The following is a 24,436-nucleotide window of genomic DNA, read 5'->3' as shown; positions in this document are numbered from 1 at the left end:
GACAACAGAAAAGTGGGTGAAGGGAGATGTCGGACAGTGTAAGAATGACAAAATAATAATAATTTATAAATTATCAAGGGTTCATGAGGAAGGGGGGAGCGGGTAGGGAGGGGAAAAATGAGGACCTGATGCCACGGAATTAAGTGGAGAGCAACTTTCAAGAATGATGAGGTCAATGAATGTACAAATGTGCTTTACACAATTGATGTATGGACTGTGATGATAGTTGTATGAGCCCCTAATAAAACAATTTTTAAAAAAAGCCCTCTCCCATATTGCCCCTTCTACAAGGCTAGCCACAAGCTTGATGACCCAAACCCTCCAGCCACTCCACAGAAGAGCAAGCAGCTTGTCTTGCCTTGAAAACCCTCTGCTGGGCTGTGATTCATTGGGAGGGGCTCAATGGCAGTGGGACTGTAGGGACAGGAGCCCTGGTGGTTCGGTGGTTAAGCAACTGCTATCTGAGAGGCTGGTGATTAGGATCCGACCTGCTTCCATGATGACTGATGCTGCTGCTTGTTGTTAGGTCCTGTGGAGTCGGTTCCGAGTCATAGCGCCGCGTGTACAGCTGGACGGACACCGCCTGTCCGGCACCATCCTCACCAGTGTTCTTATGCTTGAGCCCAGAGTTGCAGGCCCTGGGTCAATCCATCGCCTGGAGGGCTGCTCCTCCCCTTTACCAAGCATGATGGCCAACTCAGGGACAGGTGTCTCCTGACGACAGCGCCTCTAAATAGCATGCTGCCTGCACTTCTTCCAAGACAGATTTGTTTGTCTGGCAGTCCATGGTACTTTCATCTTCTTCACCAGCACCATGTTCAAGCGCCTTAGAGCTTCCTTCTAAAACATCCATCTTTCACATGCCTGTGAGGCAAATGACAAGAGCGTGGCTGGCGCGGGAGCACTGTAGTCCTCAAGGAGACAGCCTTGCTCTTCAACACTTTGAAGAGGTCTTGTGCTGGAGTTTCACGTAATAAATTGCAATGTTTGATCGCTTGACTGGTTGTGGGCCAATGCGCTATAGAGAGATTACAACCAGGAAAACGCTGTAGGACAGTTCCCAGTCACGTGGCGTCACTCTGAGACAGGACTGGCACAGCAACAGCTCACACTAACTGGAGGCCCACTACGCTGCTGCTTCCCTGCCTTTCCTTCTCCAACCCGATGATTGCTCCTTTCTCCACCTCCTCCTGACGTGTTTCTCCCATCTCCATCTCTGTGCCAGCACCTGACCCCCGCACCCCTAGAACTCCACTTCACTACCTGACCAGATTAGACCACATCAAAAAGCCAGACGGCTGCCATCCAGTCATTCCAACCCACAGGGGCCTACATAGGGTTTTGAGACTGGAAATCTTAACAGATGCCAACGGCCTCATCTTTCTCCAGAGGAGCGGCGGGTGGGTTTAAACTGCAGAGACCTTGTAGTTAGCTGCCGAACACATAACCCACATTCTAAAACTTGGTATTTGGGTTTTGTCGTCATCTTCCAGCTCAAGAATCCAGAACAGCTCTGAATTTCCAAGTTCTCCAAACCATTCTGACTGCTCGTTCTTATTATCAAAAAAACTTGAACATGGTCCCCTATACACGCTTATTTATACAATGTATTATGTACCACCATTACTACATACAAGGAAGCTTTGGAAAGTTCACACACACACACACACACACACACACACACACACACACAAATGGAATGAAAAGATAATGGAATTTCCCCACAAACTTTAATTTCCCCACAAACTTTCTAAAGCCCCCTTGTATGTTCATAACACATCTAAAAAAGTAACAAAATGGGTGACATTTTTATATAAGGAGCCATTTCAACGTTTCTTCCCACAGTACTCCAATGCCCTGGCTGTTTCTATATCCTCCCTCCCTCACTCTGTGCTACCCGCCCCTGGGACAGCCAGCCAGACACACACAGTAAAGTCCACCCACAGGATGCTGGTTTTCTGGGCTAGTCACATATCCACTGGCCCTCATCCCAGCCCTGGCTGTCACTCCTCCAACCCGGTCTGCGGTGATCAGGGTAGTCTGAGTACCCAGCACACAGATCTCTCACCAGTTGGTTCCCCTTCGCCCACTTAAGAGAAGGCCTGCTGGCTTCTTACTTCCTATTGGCACTTGCCCGTTCTGAGACAATCAGCACGTGATTACAAACAGGTCCCATTGTGAACGGACAGCACAAGGGCCCTGAGCTGATAAAACGTGCTCCCCGTGACAGCTTTTTCTTCCCCAGCCGGACTAAATGGCCTCGGGGGCAAGGACTCTGTTACCTTGCCTCTGCACCTTAACACCCCAGAATAATCATGGGTAGGTCCAACGGTCTCCGCACCCAGGCTCTCCTCCCTTGGCTACTCCAATAAACAGAGAACATAGCAGAGCCCCCTCCCCCTCTACAACCCAGACCAATTCCAGGGCTCCCCCTCCCCATACTCCTTGGCATGACACTGGTAGACCCCTTCAACCCTCCCACCCGTGTCAACCTGGAGCCTCTGCAGCTGAGGGCACCTGCCCTGACACTCAAGCCCAGCCCATTTCTCTACCTCCCACCAGTGCCCGCCCTGCCCGTGCTCAGCTCTCTGCCTGTCTGCAGCCGGTTCCTCTTTCCAGCCCGTGTGAGTCTCATCACCCCCTCAGACATCTGCTCCAACGTCTCCTTAGAACCACTCCAGCACCTGACACCCTGTCTGTCACCCTTCGTGTAGGCATCAGCCCATCACGCAGAGAACAGGCACCATATCTCCCTCCGCCTTGTATTCGACTCTCTGCCAGGTGAACGGGTACAAGGAAGACGATTACAGTATGAATGCCTTTCTTCACAACATTGCACACGGATCTGGAGAACTCTAAGTTGTTGGTGGTGGGTGGGTGTAACGGTGTCAGTGTCCGGCTCAGAGCAAGACGGCATGCAGGCGAGGCCTTCAATATTGGGTGAACTAGGCTCTAAGCAGAATTTACAGGAGCAGATTGCCAGCTAGGTTTTTCTGCCACCAAGTCACGGGGTGGATTCGAACAGCCAGCATCTTGATTAGCAGCCGAGTAGTTAACAGTTTCCCCAGTGACCCTTAGTGTTTACAGTAAAGCTTTAACATTATAAATATCAGCTATGTTCTTTAGAGGCTCCGCTCTTAGCCAGAAAGCTTTAGGAAAAGCAGTTTGAGGGAAAGCACTCTCCCCTCAGAAGGCCCAGCTTTGTAAAATCCCACTTTCTACTGAAAGGGGATACGCGGGGCATGGCACCCATCTACCTACCTGAGTGGAAGACCTCTTATTTATGACCTACAAGCATTTCCATTTTGAAAGCACTACATGTATTTTACAACTTTACAAAGGAAACGCTCCCACACACGGTACTAAACTATCAGCTTGTAACCTCCAGGGATGAAACAGTTGGAAAACAATAATTTAAAAATTATCAAGGGCTCATGAGGGAGGGGGGAGCGGGGAGGGAGGGGAAAAAATGAGGACCTGATGCCGGGGGCTTAAGTGGAGAGTAAATGTTTTGAGAATGATGAGGGCAATGAATGTGCAAATGTGCTTTACACAATTGATGTATGGATGGATTGAGATAAGAGTTGTATGAGCCCCTAATAAAACGATTAAAAATTATTTTAATTGTAAATTAAAACTAAGAGAGCTCCCTTCCCTCCACCCCCCACCCCACACAAAAATAAGAAAATCAAACTCACGGCTGTCTAGGTAACTCTGACCCACAGCAACCCTGCAGAGTAGAGCAGAACTGGCCCGGGGGGTTGCTAAGGCCGATGTCATCTCTATAGAAGTTGACTGCCACATCTTTCTCCCTCAAAGGCCCTGCGGGTTCAAACTTCACAGCTGAGTGCTTAACCACTGAGCCACTAAGGCCCCTTAATTAAAACCAAGTAACCCCTAAATATATAAGATAGGTGAGTCCTCCAGGTTGCAGGGTATCCACCCACTATGTGTTCAGAGCAGCAGCAGTTCTCAACCTGTGGGTCACGACCCTTTAGGGGTCTAACGACCCTTTCACAGGGGTTGTGTGCAATTCCTAACAGTAGCAAAATGACAGTGATGAAGATGCAATGAAAATAATTGTATGGTTGGGCGGGTCACCGCAACATGAGGAACTGTATTAAAGGGTTGCGACATTAGGAAGGTTGGGAACCAGTGGTTAAGAGTCTTAACCCCTCCTCTACCTTCAGATGTAGGTGATGCGATGTGGGTTGGGTCTCAGACCTACTCACTTCTGGGGCAAAGGAAGAGCAAATTAAACAGATAAGTACATTCCTCCGGGTAAGAGAGATGCCACCGGAGGAGCCTCCACAGGATGCTGCAGCAGGAATCCCAAGCTGCAGACCAGAAAGGAACCCACATGGCCCAGACCCTGATTTGGACACTTCCCCCTGAAAACCAATTTCTAACCAATAAGAGTGCTGCTGATGCAGTGGGTTAAGCACTGGGCTGCAAACCACAAGCTCAGCAGTTGGACCCACCCAGCTGCTCCAAGGGAGAGAGATGAGGCTGTCAGATCCTGTAGAGATTTACGGAACCCCCAAGAAGCTCTTCTATCCTCCCCTCTAGGGTCTGTGAGTTAGAACTGACTCGATGGAAGTGGGTTGTAGTGTCTGTGTTATGGCAGAGCTACGTGGCTGAAAAAGTTATCTGTACCTAAAGGTCACTAATAAAGAGTTATGTGACTAATTCTTAGAGCTGCCATGAAGATATGTTCTGTCTGCAATCTTCATCCGAGAAAATCGTTATTTCTGTCAAGTTACAGTAAGACACCAAGAAATTTGATACACACATGCCATTCATAATTATTATTTAATGAGCCAGCTCTGACTCATGGTGATCCTGTAGACACTTCGGCGACCTCCTCATCTGAAATGCTAGATGATCCCATCACACTTGGGAACACATGACAAGAAGAGAAGGAAAAGTGCCAGACCACAACTGGCACCTAGAAAACAAAATGAGCTCTTATTCTTCAAATGAACGCAAACAAGGGACACGAGCGAGGCCTCTCTGTGCCGGCCTGACTTCACACGCACCAAGAGGGGGGGATGCTGCCATTGTGGTCCTTCGAGCTTTCCCCACCTAAACCTATGACGTCTCAACCCAAGGAAAGATGGCATTATTTTCTCTCGTATTAGGGAAAATGACGTATGTTTCCCCTGGAGTTACTGGCAAATGCATCCCCTTAGTTTTCTGATGAAAAGAAAGGGCAGGTTCATTAAGGAAAGTAGAACAACAAAGACGAACGATAAACCTCCCTAACCCATCACAGCAGCAGACGAGGAGACTCAGGGCAAGGGTGAGCTCCCAGTAAGGTACCAAATCACATTACAGACCTCCTGTTTGCTAGAGCAGTCTGAAATTAACCCCGCGCCCGTCCCCTTGGACGAATCTAATCACTTATCTGTGGAAATACAAGGAACGAAAAGGCAGCGCCCTGAGCACCAGCAGGCCGCGCTCGGCAAACATTTGTTGCCAAGAAGATGCCGGCTGCCTCGGTCAATAAGTTGCGGCTCCGCAGAAATATGGCTTTAACGGTCAGAAATTAATTTTTTCATAGTTCAGGCTAGCAAGCAATCTGAATCAGTGCAACAGCTCCGGGGGAAGACTGGCCACTTTCTCTGGGGTTCTCTGGGGCTCTTCTTGGCTTCCCTGTGGCATCTGTTTTTCCCTAAATGTTCAAAACCACCAGCTGCCCCGAGAGAGAAAGATGAGGCTTTCTACTCCTGTGAAGATGTACAGCCCCAGAAACACACAGGTGCAGTTCTACCCTGGCCTATAGGGCCCCTGAGTGCAAGCTGACTTGATGGCAGTGAATTTGAGGTGGGTGGGTGTGAATTTGGGGTGTGTGTGTGTGAATTTGGGGGGGGGTATGTGTTTGGGGGGTGGGGGTTGCTTCTGTGACTAGTCTGCTCATGTCCTGTCTCAAAAGCCTTAAAATGCACCGCACTGATACAGCTTATTAACATAAACGTAACAAAAACCCTATTCCCAAATAGCATGACATCCACCGGTGTAGCCCTGGCCCCGCCCCAGTGCCGTAACTCCATTCAGGTGCTGGTGACTTTGAAGGGCAGAGGAGGTTTTTTGAAACTCTAGGTGCAGGCAGCCTGAGCTGTCTCCTGAGGAGCGAGCGGTGGGTCCCAGCTTCTGACTTTGCAGTTAGCTGGCCAATGCCTAACCCCCAGCACCCCAGCACTCCTTTCAGCAGGTGTAGTGGTTAGGGTGCGCAGTGTACACTTGGGATGGGGTGGGGGTGGGGGGGCACAGGAGCACAGGATTAAGTCCATAGCCCTTTACCTGAAAACTGATGAAATACAACAGCGCTGCTGTCAAACTTTCTTTTCAATGTCCTTTAAATGAACACCAGTTATTAAGCTTAGTAATAAAAAGTCGTTGATGAATCTGATTTTGGAAGGCCTATGGCAAAAAGTCAGCAAGGGGCAGTTAAGAAAACAGCACACTAATTAGGAAGAGGAAAAACGTCCCAGGCAGAGTCTCACCAACCACAATTTCTACAGCAGTGGTTCTCAACCTTCCTAATGCCGCGACCCTTTCATACAGTTCCTCATGGTGTGGTGACCCCCCCAACCATAAAATGATTTTTGTTACTACTTCATAGCTGTAATTTTGCTGTTATGAAATGGGCGACCCCTGTGAAAGGGTCATTTGACCCCAAAGGGGGTTTCGACCTACAGGTTGAGAACTGCTGTTCTAAAGGGAAGGGAGAGCTATGACTCAGTGGCACTGTAAAGGTGGGACACAGGAGCGGGGAGGGAGGCCTGCTGGGGGGTCTGGGAAGTCGTGGGGTGGGGTGGGAACAGCAGAAGCAGGGAGTCTCAAAGCCTTCACTCCTGAAACATCTCCAGGGACCCTACATGACCCAAAGGAACAAGCTTTCTAAAGACTTCAACGGGGAAACTGGGGCTTTGAGGGCTGCCAGGAGCCACCTGGGTCCAATCACAGATGGACAGGAAGGGGAGGAGCCCGACTGCAGAGGTCAGAAGCACCTGGAAGCTCACCAACAAGACAAATGGGGGATACTGCTAAAAAGCCTCCTGCCTTCGTCCACCTTTGCAGGCACCAAAGTGCTGCCTTGTCCCAGGGCACGGATTCTTCCAACGTATGGTCATTACAGCCTGCCCCCGAGAGAGCAGAAGAGCAGTAGCCATGGGGGTCTTCCAGGTCCCTGGATGCCTCCAAGGAACCCCTGTGGTCACAGAGCTGGGGCCGCTGACTTAACTTCTCTGTCTGTGCTTGTTTTCTGGCCCATGAAGTGGACAGACTGCCTCCCCGTCGCCAGGTGTGGGGAGAAACACAGGTGACGGGAGCTGCCAGTGACTCAAGGGGGTGGGAACCTTCCTCTCTTATTAAGAACCCTCTTTTAAATAACTAAGATGCACGGGTGTGTGGCGGCCAGAACATCAAAAGAAAGTGAGGAAAAGGACGAAAACCCCCAGTAAGAGATGTCCTGAGAGCCACCATCGAGCAAGGACCCTGTGTCACTTACAATTAATGACCATTTCCACCCTCCCTTTCACTGGTCCTCTTGGTAACAAGGTAACTGTCTTACACCTTTGGTTTTCCGCAGCTGATGTAACACGGCTATCTGGTCACATCTTAAAAAAAAAAAAATACCAAGGCAGATAAACACCAGGCCATACACAAAAAACTGAGCATTTTCCCAGAATTTATAAACCCAGACTTGCTACCAGCATGCATTTTTTTACCATTTCCAAAATTACAGTGAGATCTTGGTTGTGGAACTCAATTCGTTCCAACGTCGTGTTCGAACAAGTTTGAACGCTTTTTCCATAGAAGATAATGGGAAACCAAATAATTGAAGCCCCCCCAGTTACATTTATAATCTCACTTTTCTAGGACTTCAACACCTAAAGTGAACAGCCCTAGGTTGTGGAAATACTCCCCTAAGACATCTAAACCCAACACATGAAATAAAATTATGTTTTACAGAATAAAGCACAAGGGTGGACGTTTTAACGCACTAGCACAGGTATTATACGTTATCTGAGCGAGAGCGGTGCTCAGACGGAAGCGTCCCTCCTTGGAGTCCTCAGGAGATGCGATTTGTGCAGGTCGGAGTTTCAGTGGACCATCTAGCACAGGTACGAACACCGAGCAGCTCTTTGTTGAGCTTCACTGTTGAGTAGTGGAAAGTTCGAGCTCGGACCTGAGGTAGCACTGTACTACGAAAGCATTCCCACGCAGCAACCATCTAACGGCAAGCTCTCACAACCCTCAATAACAATGCTTTCCTTTCTGAGGACATTAAAACCCTTTCTGCAAGGGGGAACCCATCACAATGATCTACATATAGCCCCCTCCCTGGGGGACGGACAACAGAAGAGTGGGTGAAGGGAGACATTGGTCAGTGTAAGACATGACAAAATACTAATAATTTATAAATTATCAAGGGTTTGTGAGGGAAGGAACATAGGGGAAGGAGAGGGAAAACATGAGGAGCTGATACCAAGGGCTCAAGTAGAAAGAAAATGTTTTGAGAATGACGGTAACAAATGTACAAATGTGCTTGACATGATGGATGGATGGATGGATGGATGGATGGATGGATGGATGGATGGATGGTGTTAAGAGCTGTATGAGCCCCCAATAAAATGATTTAAAAAAATAACTGAAAAAAGGGTTGTTTCAAGTGTTTTCTGTTTGATTATCTCATCTATGTGGTCAGGACAAATACAACGCTGAATTTGAAACTCTTAGAAACAGATTCACTCAAAATTCACCCCTTGCCCTTCAAAATGGGGGAGGGGGAGCCCCACTGCCATCCACTCAATTCTGCGGTCTTAGCAATGCTCTATAGGGTTTCAAAAACAATAACCTTTATGGGAGCACCCAGCCACATCGTTCTCTTAAAGAGCAGCTGATGGGTTTGAACCGCTGACCTTAGGGTTAGCAGGCCAATGCCTAGCCCACAGCGACATAAAGAAAGCTTGGCCATCCTCTGAGAAAGGCCTGCTTGTCTTTTGTTAATGACTTTCTTGCCTGGGATCATCCCCTCCCTCACATCACAGGAGAACCTCCTGCTCCTGCGGTCAGAAGAAAACCTTCACCTTGGTCTTCAGCTAGACTATCCACATCCTTTTAGAAGAATATGGGAAGCAGTACAGACTGCTCAAAGGACAAACAAATCTGTCTTGGAAGAAGTACAGCCTTGGAGGCAAGGATGGGGAGAGTTCATCGTACGTACCTCGGACATGTCAGGAGAGAGCAGTCCCTGGAGAAGGGCACATCGAAGTAAAGCAGAGGGGCCGTGAAGAAGGAGAGACGCGGGCTGACGCTGTGGCTGCAGCGCTGTGAGCCCAAGCATGGGAACCATTGTGAGGACGGCACAGGGCCGGTCAGGGTTGCCTTCTGTTGTGCATCAGTCGCTATGGGTGGGAACTGACTCCTATGAACAACAGGAGCCATATCCTGCCACGGGCAGGCAGTTCCCAGGGTCCGAATGAGAGAAGAATTTGTAGTAAACCGGCATCACACTAGGTTGAGCAGTCCCAGGTACTGATGCGATCTCACCTATCAAGTAACAGAAGAGATCAACAACGGCCTTTCGTTTACAAGCCAGCTGGGGGCCATGGATATTGACAAGAACTTAAAGAGTCAGTCAGAGGCTCCTAACAGGGCAACCCAGGGTTCCAGCTTCTACTGAGACAAAACGCTCTTTTGTTTAAAGAGATGAAAAACAGTAAGGGAAAGATGTGACAATAAAACCTGTGCAGTGTGACGTGTGTTTTAGAAACAACGTATTAAGTATATATTTTGGAGAAACTGAACTTAAAAAAAAAGTGTAAAGTTGGAACAGGTGCATACTGTTATTTATTTAGCTTGGCTCAGGAGCCCTGGTGGGTTACCACAAGCTGCACTGCTAACCGCAAGGTCAGCAGTTTGAAATCACCAGCCGCTCCACAAGAGAAAGATGAGACTGTTTTCTACTCCTGTAAAGTCTCAGAAACACACGGGGCAGTTCTACCCTGTCCTATAAGGCCCCTGTGAGTCGGTCACATGATGACTGCGAGTTTGGGTTTGCATTTGGGTAGGGAAAGTCTTTTGCAGCTGCCTTTTCAGATTTGAAAGCTCTCCCTGCACCAAGTTAAGGTGACTGTGGATAATCGGTTCAGTGAGAGCAAATTCACAGAACATTAAGGAACAGGGAGGGGTCGTCCTTGGAATTCTTTCTAACTGGGTGAATCCTGAATCCATCCTCCAAGTGCCCACTCGGCCCCACTCCTGGATGGTACCCTTCTTCTTTCCCATTCCACGGACCCTTTCTCTTGTAGTCCTTAAGCATGTTACCAAAACCGGAGGTGCTTGAAAACTTGGAGTGCAGATGGGGAAAGAAAGCTCCCCAGACCTCAGACAACACTTGCGATTTGCACAGTAAGGGGCAGCGTGGCTGTTACTGCTGCTATCACGTTGACTTTTGACCCAGTGCTCCCACAGGACGGCACAGGGTCCGTTCTGGCTCCCAACCACTCCATAGAGCAACTGCAAATATTTATGAACGATCACCCACTTCCTCTAGCAGAGCCTCTGGGTGGGTTCAAACCACTGACCTTTCATTGCTGCGACACCAGGGCTTCGTAAAGGGCAGCTAACATGTGAAACAGAGAGAGCTCTTAAGAAAGAAAGGGAAACAAAGGATCAATAGAAAAACGGATGGAAATATGAACAGCTCACACAAAAAGTAGAAGGTCAGTGGGCGGGGTGGGGGGTGTCGCTCAACAAGATGGACTGACAGTGCCTGCGACAATGGGCTCAGTCAGTGACAGTTGTGAGGGTAGCCCAGGCCTGGCAGTGTGTTGTTCTGCTGTACCCGGGATCGCGATGAGTCGGAGCCCCTGCAACCGCACTTAAAAACAGCAATCCCCAAACAACCCGAACCTACTGCCTTCGAGTCAGTTCTGAAATGTGTGCTCCTTATGTTAAAAATAGAACTCTTCCACAGAGGACTCTTGGTGTTATCTTTGTGGGTCATGCTTGGTCAAGGAGAGGATCTGAAAACAAGAGGCAGAACTTCAACACGATGGCCGGACACAGGGGCTGCAGCAAGGGGCTCTTCCACCGGGGCAAGGACTGTGAGGCTGGCGTAGGGCGGCTGTGTTGTGCATAGGGACACAGAGTCACTACATAGGGAGGACGATTCAGCAGCACCTAATGGAGTCACATACTTTTAGTTTGGGCTCAAAGTCAAACTCCCTGCCACTGAATTGATTCTAACTCATAATGACCCTCTAGTACAGGGTAGAACTGTTCCTGTGGGTAACCGAGACTATAACTCTTTACAGGAGTAGGAAGCCTGGTCTTTCTCCCTCTAAGCCACTGCCGGTTTCAAACTGCACACCTTGAGGTTAGCAGCCCAACATGTTACCATCCCCCACACCAGGTTGGGTGCAAACTGCCTGCACTTCATGACCCTGACACATGTGAAGAGATACCTAGCTTCGCTCACAACCTCTTGTCACCAAGTCGACTCCCTTCCACGAGAAATACAAGATAAAACTGTAAGGCGAGACCACTTTTCCTGCAGTTAGATTGGGGACAACTCAAATGTTTGTCAACATCCTCTTTGGGCAAGGCTATGAGGGAAAAGCCACTCTCATAAGCGGCTGGTGGGGACCTATGTAAAACATTTGTTTATTCGCCGCATCCAAATATGTAATGGCAAGATACTAGACATCACTTCAATGCCCTTGCTTGTAAGACTGGCCGTGCACTTGCAAGACGCACGGTTGTGGTTCGGGCATCAAGTCCGCGGCGACAGGGCCCTGCTGCACAGCCGAAGAAAACACACCACATCGTGCAGTGGCGTCCTCACCACCACTGCTGCCTCTGGGCTCCTCCTGTGCTCACTGTGCACAGCGTGAAGAAGAGCAAAGGCAATCTCTATAAACAGGTAGAACAAGGGGCAGCAAAAAGTTCACGGACAAGTTCCACTATTGGTTACGGTAATTCCATTTTCCACCAACTTTTTGAAGCCCCCTCTTGCCAGGAACTACCGAAAGGGAGGGGGGGAAAGGATGAAAGAGTCTATATGATATGCTATCTTTGAGGTAAAAACAAATTGTAAATTAGAATATATATACAATCTGTGTAATAAATATTTATGCATGTATAAAAATGGCTAGCTACGAGGGTAACGCGGTGGGTTGTTAACTCTAAGGTCACCAGTTCGAAACCACCAGCTGCTCCTCATGAGAAAGATGAGGCTTTCTATTCTCACAGTTACAGTCTCAGAAACCCACAAGGGAAGTTCTACCCCATCTATAGGGTCCCTATGCCTTGGGATCGACTCAATGACAGTGAGTTTGGAGCTTGGATGGGAGTGGTTGGATGGCAGTCCCCCCAAAGATCTACACCCTAAGTCCCAGAACTTGTGAAATAGGCCAGGCGTCATTACGAGTTAAATGCTGGCTTGCCAACCAAAAGATCAGCAGTTTGAGCCCATCACCTGCTCCGTGAAGAAAGGTACGGCAGTCTGTTCCCAACAAGATATGCCTTCTCCTCTGTCCTACAGGGTCCCTGGGAGTTGGGATCAACTCCATAGGGGTGCATTATGGACTTGCATGGAGGAGCTAGGGATCACAGCAAAATGTCAAACTAGAACTTACAGCTAAATGTTTACCTATTTTAAATAATCAGAAAGACTTAGAATTGAACACCAGGAGGAGGAAAGGCTACAGATGAACCTCATTATCAAGCACAAATAGTATTTCAAGTAACAGTGACACAGTAGCCACACGTCCTTAGTGAGATACGCCCTGTGAAGTGTGATGTTGGCAGTGGTGATCCGTACAAAAGTACTGTGTCTGCATGGTCGTACAGAGCAAACGAGTAAACAAAGGAGCACTGGGACAAAGTTCTCCTGGTAGGAAAAGGGAGCTGCGTAGAGAATGTGTTACACAGAAAACCTGTGGGTATCAATACAAACTCCTAATTTCAAAAACAATGGCACCCCAGTAGCAATGGGCACAACTAGTGCTCAGATCTTGGGTGCTAAACAACATTCTCCCTAAGAAGGAACTCAGGGATCCTTGGAGAAATGGCTGGTTCTGGGCTTGGGGCAGGGAGAGGGCAAGGTGGCCTAGAAAGCCTAGCCTACCTGGAAATCAAGGCAGAGCACAGGGAGCTGAGTGGGGGGTAGTCCCCGACAGGGAATGTCCCCAGAACCTGTGCCTGTGACTGTGCGTGGAAAACCGGTCTTTGTAGATGTAACGGCAGACCTGGAGACGGAGTGTGTCCTGACTTACCTGGATGAAGTGCCCACAGCAGAGAGGTCTGACAGAAGTGGAGAAGGCAGTGTGACCATGAACAGAGGTTAGTGGTGCTGTCTCAAGCCCAGAAGAGCCTTCGAAGGATGCATGGCCCTGTGGGCATCTCTATTTTGGATTTCGGGCTCTGGAACGATGGGAGAGTAAGCACCTGCTGTTTTAAGGTACCCGGCTTGTTACAGTGAACTCAGGAAATTAATAATGAGCGAGAGGAGAAAGAGGGAAACGCGCCCTCCTTTTCCCTTCAGAAGAAGACCAGTTTGTAAACGTAGAAGGATTCCGAGAATAAGGAAATCACTATTTTGTGGGAGCCGATGTAAACACTGACTTAAGGGAGAATCTTCCATGGAAATGCACAGAAAGAACCAGCTGGAGAGCAGGAGGTTCATAGAGCCTCCAGGCATCAGCTCCAAGATTGTGTCCCAGGTAAGGGTCGCTTTAAAACAAAGAGCAGTAGTGGCCAGCTCTCCCTGGGGCTCAGACTTTGCATCACTGAAGGTGGGGCAACCCTGGCGTGAGGCAGCTCCTGATGAATCAAAATGCATCATTGTCCACAATGTATTGCCATATAAACATATGTACATAAGCCAATGCCTCTATTTTTATGAATATATTTAAATATGTACACACCTATGTTTATACTTCTATCCGTAGCTTTGCTTCCTAGGTCTTTCCTGTTTCCTTTTACCTTCCCCCTGGTCCCACAACACAAGAACACTTTGTTCTAACAACCTGGCATTCTGTGATGCTCACCCTCCCGACACCATCGCTGAAAACAAAATGCGTGCACAAGCAAATGTGGTGAAGAAAGCTGATGGTGCCCGGCTATCAAAAGATATAGTGTCTGGAGTCTTAAAGGCTAGAAGTTAAACAAGCGGCCATCAAGTAGAGAAGCAACAAGCCCACAAGGAAGAAGCACATCAGCCTGTGCGATCATGAGGTGTTGACAGAGATCACGAAACAGGCTTCAGAAGACCCAAAACAAACAAAAACCCATAGTGTTTTTTGTGGGTTTTTTTTTTTTAACCGAGACCCAAAACTCATCTGTAGGCAATGGGACAATCCCCTCACAGAAGGGTCCCAAGAAAAGGATGAGTCAACCAGGAAGGTGCAATAGAGCACCCTTGAAACACACAATATTCCTCTGGTTCATTGAGGTTTCCTCACCCCCCACTATCATGGGGTGATATGGCCACATGCCTTCCACGTTGGGCTAGACTGGAGCCTGTACACTGGTAGAGATAAAAGCCCGCAACACATGAAATACAGGTCAATAAACCCCTCAGGAACAGAAATGGGAGTATCGATACCAGGAGAGTAGGGGTAAGGGAGAGGTGGGGAGGAAAGGGGAACCAATGGTCAACACATAACACGTAACAATATAACAACAGCACCCCTCGAGTACAAACAACAGAACCACGGGGGATGGAGACAGCAGTCCACATTAAGATATGAAAATAATAACAATTTAGAATTCATCAAGGGGTCACGAGAGGGGGGTGTAAAAAAGAGAAGCTGATACCCAGGGCTCAATAGAAAGTAAAGGTCTAGAAAAGAATGATGACAACATACGTACAAATATGCTTGATACAATTGACGTATGGATTGTTATAAAAGCTGTAAGAGCCCCCAATAAAATGATCTTCAAAAGGGGGGGGGGGAACGGGACACGATGCATTGCTGTCCAAACCGTGCAACCTGAATTAGATCCCATGGAAGCAATCAGATACAGCCCGAATGTGGGACATTTTACAGGCCAACTGGCTGGACAGATTTTTTTGTTTTTGTTTTATATAATAATAAACATCATGAGAAAACAAGATCAGATGACAATTATAACTTAAAGCACCTATCCACCCACTACCATGGAACTGATTCTAACGTAGAGCAATCCCATATAGAGTTTGTGAGGCTGTGAATCTTCACAGGAACAAACAATTAATCTTTCTGCAGCCAGCAGCCCCACATTTACCCAGCAGCGCCACCAGGGATCCTTTCAGAGACTTACCCCCAAACACAAACTCACTGCCATCGAGTTCATCACAGCTCAGAGACCCTATGGGGCAGGGTAGAACTGCCCTGTGGGTTTCTGAGACTCTAGCTCTTTACAGGGGTAGAACGCCTTGCCTTTCTCCTGCAGAGTGGCTGCCCTTGCAGTTGGCTGCCCAGTGCCTAACTGCTTTACCACCAAGGATCTCAAAGTTAAATGTAATATGTAATATGACAGAATTGTGAGTGACCCTATATGGCAGGGGAGAACTGCCCCTGTGGCTTTCTGAGACTGTAATTCTTAACGGGAGTAGAAGGGCTTATCTTTCTCCCTATAATATATGAAGGTATTAAAATATAGACTACCTATGAGGTGGTATTCCTTGTGAATTTTGAGCTATGCATTGATAATGAGATTACACAGGGGAACTCTCTACGATACAGTGACCCCATGTGTATCTGAGTAGCACGTGACTTTTGATAGCCCATTTTCCAGAAGTAGACCACCAGGCCTTTCTTCTGAGGTACCTCTGGGTAGACTCAAATTTCCAGCCTTTCAGTTAGCAGCCAAGTAGGTTAACTATTAATACCACTAGAGTCCCCTCACTAGATCAAAGACTATCTTTATTCTTTGGAGAAATATATCAAAGTATTGAAAGATGAAATATTTTATCTGTAACTTTTACAACCAAAATAGTACACATAAAAAGAGAACACTGAAGCAAATGTGGAACATGTTTAAAAGGGAGGGTGTTTGTTGAATTCATCTTGCAATCTTTCTACAGGTCTGAGGAATCTGAGTGGTGTAGTGAGTTATGCATGGGGCTGCTAAACCCAGGGTCAGCAGTTTGAAATCACCAGCCATTTTATGGAAGTAAGACCAGGCTTTCCACTCCTGTCAAGATTTACCGTCTGGGAAACCCACAGGCGAAGTTCTCCCCTGTCCTCCGGGTGGCTCTGAGTTGGAATCTACTCAATGGCAGCAGGTAAGTGAGAGTAGGTAAGAAAACTTTTGAGATAAAAAGTTCAAGGGGTCAAAACAACTTCCGTACTGTGCAGCCTTCCTCCAAATTCCAAAGGCAGATTTCTTTTCCCAAGTCAGTATACTTAGGCAGGGTCCCGAAAATCTTCATATAACAAGCTGTATCTGATTCTCATAAGCTGGAAAGGGTCAGTAGGCCACTGAAACCACAGTGTGCTTACATCGATCATCCTTGGTCCCTAGCATCCCCTGGCTCCAGAATGATGCCCAACTCACTTGGCATCCACCCAGGCAACAGGCCAGTAAATGCTGACTGAGTGAATGTATGAGGGTGATTTTCATTCAAGTGGGAGCTAAGTATATTAAGGACAAAGCTGCACTCTAATGAAAGCCCCAGAAAGTAGAAAAGTTTGGAGTCTGTTACCCTAAATGCAAAGCTAGCAAATATAAGACGTTTTCGTATGGTTCTGGGGTTTCATTGAGTTAGTGTCTTTGCTTTCGCAGGAAATAACAGTGCCAGGAAAGGCAAGAAAATAGACAGGTACCGCACATCCATTTTCATTACAACCAAACCCACGATGCATCAAAATTTAAACAGACAAGTGCTAGATGTCACCGTTCTGGTTTTCAAGAGATGAAGGTGAAAGCTACTGGCTCTGAGACCCACTGAAAGGTCCGAAAAGATATTTCTTTTTATTCTTGTGGTTTAAAGGTTTAAACCAACAAGGAAGGGACAAGAAGAAAAGTACACCAGCAAACGGCATTTGATTGGAAGCGAGAGAGAATGGATGGAAGACTGGGAATGTGAGAGAAAACGGAATCTGAAGGCAGCAGTGGAAAAAGTCATGAACCGACACGCCCAACAACGGAACCGTGCATCAAGAAACGGGTGAGGAGGCAGCTAAGAGTTTTCTTTCAAGTTTTCTTAAGAAGAAAGACTTCCAATCCCATCCTGGCAGAAGACTGGGGCTTTCATTTCTGGACAGATTTAAATAGAGGGTCTCAGAACCGGAGAGCCCCAAGTTCAACTAAGACAATTAAATTATTAAGACTTGCCATCCTCTCCCCTCCTCCACTGCGTTCTAGAGAATGCAGACTGCCAGGCCCTCACCTCCTACGGGGTGTAGTTCCCTGAAGTCCCACAGGGGACCTCCACTCCATCCCTACGCAGAGCAGTCACACGATCACCCGGCGACAAAGGGAGGAAGGGTAGCCCATGATTTTTTGGGGCACCTTTTTGAAGGAAATCACCAGGTCTTTCTTCCAAGATACTTTTGGGTAAATTCAACCTGCTAACCTTCTGGTTAGTGGTTGAGAGTTTAGCTATTTGTGCCACTCAGGAACTTGGTATATAGTTTTAAAAAGGAATAAATTAACGTGTGCAGTACTGCCATCACTGAACTACCACAGGTGACTAGTTTAAAAAGCAGAAATTAATTTTCTCCCAGTGCTGAAGGCAAAGCGTCTGCACCAAGGTTTTGGCCCTGTCGGTGGTTTGTGAGCGCAATCAGTCCCTCAAGAGTCCTTTCTGGCTCACAGTAACCCTACAGGACAGAGAAGAGACCTGTGGGTTTCTCAGGCTGTACACCTTCACCAAAGCAGAAAGCCTGGTCTTCCCCCCCAGGCACGGCCAATGGGTTCCGGCGGCGTGCCTTGTGATTAGCAGCCCAACCAGAAGGCACGGCCCCACCAGAGCTCCTTCAGTCCCTGACAAGGCTGAACAAAATGAAGCTAATAAAAACCAAGCTGTGCTTGTCAGCTGTGGGGGGTGGGCGGGAAGGTGCCCCGAGTAATGTGCAACCTGGCCCACTGGGTAAAGCATTTAAACGAGCCTCCTCAAGGGGAAGCACTGATGTTGATCTCCTTAAAAGGCCTGCCTGGGTCAGGGGGGCAAGCATCTGTGGGGCGGGAAGAAAGGAGGATTCACCTGCAAAAGCAGAAAGAACCAGGTGCTATCTACAACTGAAGAATTAAGAAATTTTGGATTGAATGGCATGAAAGGAAACACCAAAATCAGCTACCGCAGCGGTTCTCAACCTTCCTCATGCTGCGACCCTTTAATACAGTTCCTCATGTTGTGGTGACCCCCCACAACTGTAACATTATTTTCATTGCTACTTCATTACTGTCATTTGGCAACTGTTATGAATTGGGCGGCCACTGTGAAAGGGTCATTCGACCCCCAAAGGGGTCGAGACCCACAGGTTGAGAACCACTGAAAGGAACCTAAAGCACTTGCCCCTGGGTAAGAGGGCAAGGGAAGGAGGCAGGCTGTTTCTCTTAGCAAATTTTGCAACAACATGACAAAAAACACACACAATTTAATTTTTAAGCTGTGTATTTTGACACTACTAATTCACATGCTTCACCAGAAAACTTTTTCCCAACCTTGCTAGGCCAGAACTGTGACTCAATGTCATCATTCCCGCACTTGATACATACAGGTGTCTTCGCGAAGACACTGTGTATGTGTGTGGTAGTTACATAATCTGGTGTCAATTTGAGAATCATAAGAGTGAGGGGTGGAGTCTAGCCTGTCAATCAGGTCGCAGCTTGATGACCTCATTTGGAAGCATGAAGGAGATAAATAGCTCACTGGAGGCCGGATACACACTCATTCCTGTCGACAAGTGACAGGGAGCTATGCTGATGGCAGCCAGAGCATTGGATCCGGAGAAGCCATGTGAAGACCCACGCCAACACCAAGGTGCTTCCACCGCCACTGGATCCACAAGACTTTCCACCCACTGGCCTGTGAACTTCCTACACTCAGTGTCATTGCAAGTGTTGTGTGACTCTGAAGAGGAATTTACAAACTGGTATCAGACATATGGACTTAATCTGGACTGGGTTGTGTTCTTAAATATACAAATACTCTTTATATAATATAAAGCTCTTTCTTACACACGAGTGTCCATGAATTTGTTTTCTGGTCAACCCAGACTAACTCAATGTGCAACTTTATTATTAATAATAATAAACCACCCTAAAGGTAACTTAAACTCAAGTCCTGCCTAGTAGGTTGGCACTATTTTCAATCCAACCCAGCAAGAAGACACTGGGTATCTCTGATGAGCTAACAGCAATGCCAGAGGAGCTACAGATACAAACACGCCAAAGACACAATAAGCAAACATATGCAAGGAAAAGAAGTCCAGCGTAATGCAGTGGGTGTGAGGCAGTTATGTGATAACAAAAAAAGGGAGCCCTCCCACCAGCCAGCAGCAAGGACCTAAAAAAAAAGTTTTGAGATATAATTCGCATAGCATACAACCCAATGATTTAAATATATTTTTTAAAGTTGTGCAGTTATCACTGCAATGGATTTCAGAGCCTTCTCTTCATTGTTATTCGCTCCCCATCCTACTCCAACTCCCCCTGCTATAACCCTAGGAAATTATTAATCTAGTTACTGATTTACCGATGCTGGATTTTCTACAGGGAACCTTACAAAAAGAAGCCCCAACAAGGACAATCAAACAAAACACAGAAAAACCTCAATCTAGAAGAAAGCAGAAAATCATATAAACTGGAACAAAACTGTAAAGGATGCAAAAGGTGACATGAGAAAGACTACTACTACTTGAAAGGAAAAGGAAAACCGTTTCTAGAACTCGAACTGGCTCACGAGCCTGTCTATTTGCAAGCACAGACGTTAGTTGCTTTCTTTTCCCAAAGAAGTGAGCTTTTACTCATAACCAACAGAAGTGGGGTGGAGAGGAGGGGCAAACTTGTTGAAAAGAAAAAAACAGGGAGTAGAAAATGCGAAGACGAGAAGCCTGTGACCATTGCCTGCAGGTGATCAGAAGTAGCACCCCTTGCTCCTGTCTCCATCTGAGTCCCGTCATCCTCTTCAGGGGCGGGAACAAGGCCTCCCCGGCCAGCTGCCCTGACTCCTAACTACCTGAGCAGCCTGGGGACTGTGCAACATCGTGTTCACATTCCAACAACTGGAGCCTCCTCTGCATTCCAAGAACACTCCCTGCTTTTAGAGGCCCCAGGAACTGGGCACAGGCTATGCCTCCTACCCTTCCTGTTTAACTACTACATGCCCTTCAATTCTCAGCTCCACCTTCGGTCGGGAAAACAAAATATCCCGGATTGTTCTGCACTCAAGAATCTGTCATAAACTCCGATGCATTCCTTCCGTATAGGCCAGTTTATAAATCCTCACTTGGGTGATTCTCCTATCCAAGGCCATTTCAACATTTAGACCAGTGGACCCTAGAATCAGCATCACCCTAGAACTTAACTAGAAATGCAAATACGCAGGCAGCACCCCAACCTACTGAATCAGAAACTCTTGGCAGGGGACAAGGGCAGTAATTTGTGTTGTGGAAAACCACCTCCAGACAATCAGTGCACACTAAAGTTTAGTGCAAACTTTATAAACTCCACGAAGGCTCGATTCTAGTGTTTTTTCTACACGCTAGGATGCCCCTAGTACTAAACACACTGCCAGACAACAGTAGTATGGACTTAGTAAGATGAATGAATGACTGAATGAATGAATGAATGCATGATGTATTGGTGAAAATGTTTCCACAGCTCCCTGTATCACCTGCTTTATTCATTCTAAATCCCTCCATCTAACTTTAAAACCCATCCATAATCTACAAGGACCAATTATCAACAGATCTGGACTCTAGCCTCAGCTTCCTTGGCTCAAATCTTCTGCTTGCTCCATAGTTTTACCATCTATGTGATCCCACAAAGAACTGCAGTCTCGGACACACCACAGGAGACGTTCCTCCCTGTCCCTATTGGGTCCCTATGAGTCAGCATCAACTCCATGGGATTGAGTATGATCTTTGTTTGGTGACCATCCACAAATAATCTCTCTTGGCTCTAATTTCCTCAACCCTGAAATTGTCATAATCATAGTACCTATTTCCTGAGGCTACTCAGATAATTAAGGGCCCCAGTGACATGGTGAATTATGTAACGTGGTGAATTTTGTACCGAGTTGCTAAGAGCACAAGGTGGTAGTTCCCCAACCACCAGCCACTCTGTGGGAGGGTGAAAGATGAGGCCTTCTATCCCCATAAAAATGTACAGCCTTTGTTCTACAACTCTGTCCTACAGGTCCCTAGGAGCTGAAATGGACCTGATGACGGTGAGTTTGATTTGGGTTCAGATAATTAAATGAGACGATGGGAATTACACATGGTAAGCATTTAACAAATGTCCCCAAATCCACTCCCAGTGAGTCACTTTCAACTCACCCAAGTAGACAGAGTACCGACAGGGCACAGAAACTCAAAGAAATAATCCTGTGAGTTTCTGTGCCCTGTGGGTGTCTGTTAACAAGTTTCCAAGCCAAACTCTCTGCCATCAAGTTGATTCCGACTCATAGCAACACTACAGACAGGGCAGAACTGCCTCCACGGCCAGCCCAATGCATGACCTCACTGCACCACCAAGTTCAGGAATTAGTGTGACAGTAATACTCTATTAAGGTCACTGAGCAAAAAGAGTACTAATTATCAGCGCAGTTGTTCAGTTGGCTCTGACTCAATGACCCGGTGACACACAATGGACCAAAATGCTGCCCAGTCCTCTACCACCCCATCATCAGTTGCAGATCAGGCCATCACGATCCACAGGGTTTGCTGTGGCTGGTTTGGGGAAGATCACCAAGCCTTTCTTCCTGCTTTCAAACCATTTGGGTCACTCGGGAAACTATTTGTGACCACAGCTTTCATTTATTGAAGGCTTGCTGTGTGCCCAGTATTGTTCTAGGCACTTCACTTCCTGTACTCCATCCTCACAACGGGTCCCCAAGATGGAGCCAGGATTTGAACCCAGGTCTGCTTGACTCCAGAATGTACTATATAAATGGGTCTGTTTCTCAGAATGTTGGCTTCCTTGGGTTACCATTTTGAACCAGGTGGTTCCACTTTACTCAAGAGTGACCATACTCACTTCAGACATAGTTCTTCCTCTCTGCCCTGTGAGTCACACCTAAAAACATTCCTTCTGGGTCCTCCTTGAACTTCCCCTGCACCTTCAGCAGCAGCCAGGCTGTACCTGACAAACTGGTCTTAGTCTGTTAACTTTCCAAACCAAACTCACTACCACCAAGTTGATTCCAAACTCACTATCATCAAGTTGATTCCAAACTCACTACCATCAAGTTGATTCCGACTCTTGGAAACCCTACAGGACAGGGCAGAACTGCCTCCATGCCCAATGCATGACCCCACTGCACCACCAAATTCAGGAATTATTATGACAGTAATAATCTATTAAGTTCCCTGAGCAAAATGGTTACTAATAACCAGTAATCTTCCAATCTACCTAAAGTGCCTACAGGGCCTCTGCCGCGTGCCAAAACTCACTTCGATAATCAAGTCCTAGCTCAAGCTAGCAGGTGGTTTCAGTTTAGAGGCGGAGCATTCAAGCAGGCACCAAGAGCGGTTTCCAGTGCAATTTTGGTACGTGGTACAGTATTAATAGCTGCAATTAAAAATACAGACCCACCGAACGGATCGTGAACAACTAAACACGATTTCTGCCTCCTCTAAGAAGGAAGATGTATGGTCCAACCACTTGCTTTCAAAGTTCCCCCGTCGTGCTCTGCCTCCAGGCAGCAACCTGTTTGTAAAGCGATGTCAGAAAGGAGAAACCACCGCAGGGACACCAAAAGCCACAGGAGCTCACGCTCCGCCCTGGTGCCTCCTACTGTACGCCTCCTTGCTGGGGCAACCAGCCCATCAGGCAGCCCCCGGGTCTCTCCACGGTCAGCTCCGCCAGGAGCACCTCGTCTTCCGTGAGAGCCGGCCCTGACCTCCCCACCGGGGACCACGGTGCTCCCCGACCCCGCCCGGCGGCCCAAACCTCAGTCCCAAAGTGCCGCTGCCCACTGCTTGGGACCAATGGGGCACTCCACGGGGGAGGCACCGTACTGGTAACATTTCGTACCAGAAGAGTTAAATGCTGAGTAATTTTCCTGCGGAGCAAACTGTGTGTGTGTGTGTGGGGGGGGGGGTGTCTGCCAACAACAACGGTATTTTTATCTTATTTAATCAAGTAGGCGGCCGTGGCTGCAGGAGTCCCCGAGGGCTGCTGCGCCCGGGCGCCAGGAACAACCCCGGAATCGCTGAGCCAGCCGGGAACCCTGGTCGGTCCCCCAGGGCGACGTGGCCGGCACCAGGGAGCCGGACGGAGGCTCCACGCCTCCCGTGCACACACACACCGGACCCCGGACCACTCCGTGACAGCCGGGCCGCCGCGCACACCCGTGGAAACTGCCACCGAGTCACACGCGAAAGAGGCGGGGAGGTAATTTCGGGGCAACAGGCTGAAGCCACCGTGCCCACGAGGTTTGCCCGCAGACGGCGGATGCCTCGGACCGCTCGGAGCCGCGGTCACGGTGTCCCAAGTTCATGGCTAACTCAGCTCGGGTCACTCGGTTTCGGCGTCGGGGCCTAAACGGTATCGAGGGTCGGAACCCAAGTTTCTCGATTGGGTCTTCTGGGCAAAAGTAAAAAGGTGGCCAGGGGAGCGAAAGCTCCCGGAAAAGGCGGGGGTGGGGGTGTAGGACAGGCAGGTACAGCCTGGGGCGCTGGAGATGGCTCCACGAGCCCGAGAGGAGCCCCGGAGCCGGAAGGCTCGCCGAGTACCCTCACAGCAGGCGGCGCGGGCGCCCGCAACCTCGCCACCGCCCGCCGACCCCGGCCCCGCAGCCAGGAATGAATGGGGGCTACCCGGACGGCCCCTCGGGCTCGCACTCACAGGCAACGTAGGCGACCAGAGCGATGCCCAGCAGCAGCTTCATCCTCCTGCGGTTGATGGCAGACACCAGGCGCAGCAGCGCCTTGCTCACCATCCCCGGGTGCAGCGCCAGTCGAGGACCCTGCCGCGCGCCCGGGCCAGCCTGCTGCACAAAGCGCGCGGCGGCGGCGGCAGCGGCAGCGGTAGCTGTAGCGGCGACCGTGTGTAAGCCCCGCCCCCCGGCTGCCCCGCGCCGACCCCGCCCCCGCGCGTCCGGCTTCCTGCCGGCAGGAGCACTGCGCAAGCGCGGCTCCGCCCCCGCCTCCTCCGCCGCCATTCCCCCTTCACTCCACCCCGCCCCAGCGCTTCCTTTCCCCGCAGGCGCAGTTGTTGCAGCTGGCACTCCGGTTTTCGAAGAATGTAGCTGGGAGGGGGGGCG

General features: G+C 48.6%; 1 protein-coding gene across 3 annotated transcripts in view; it reads right to left on the bottom strand.

Annotated features, from left to right (window-relative positions):
• Window positions 1–24,160, bottom strand: part of UXS1 (UDP-glucuronate decarboxylase 1) — a 110,299-nt gene extending 86,139 nt beyond the window's left edge. For all 3 annotated transcript variants that reach the window (XM_004704327.2, XM_045283908.1, XM_004704328.2), the window contains exon 1: window positions 24,019–24,160. In XM_004704327.2, coding sequence (XP_004704384.1) covers window positions 24,019–24,112 — 94 coding nt within the window. In that variant the 5' untranslated portion in view covers window positions 24,113–24,160. The remainder of the gene's footprint in view (window positions 1–24,018) is intronic.
• Between the last annotated feature and the right edge of the window lie 276 nt (window positions 24,161–24,436).

This window comes from Echinops telfairi, unplaced genomic scaffold, assembly GCF_000313985.2.
Source record: "Echinops telfairi isolate 266 unplaced genomic scaffold, ASM31398v2 ScPeMD7_7467;HRSCAF=8505_1, whole genome shotgun sequence".
NCBI lineage: Eukaryota > Metazoa > Chordata > Mammalia > Afrosoricida > Tenrecidae > Echinops > Echinops telfairi.
This window is presented reverse-complemented; position numbering and strand designations above follow the sequence as displayed.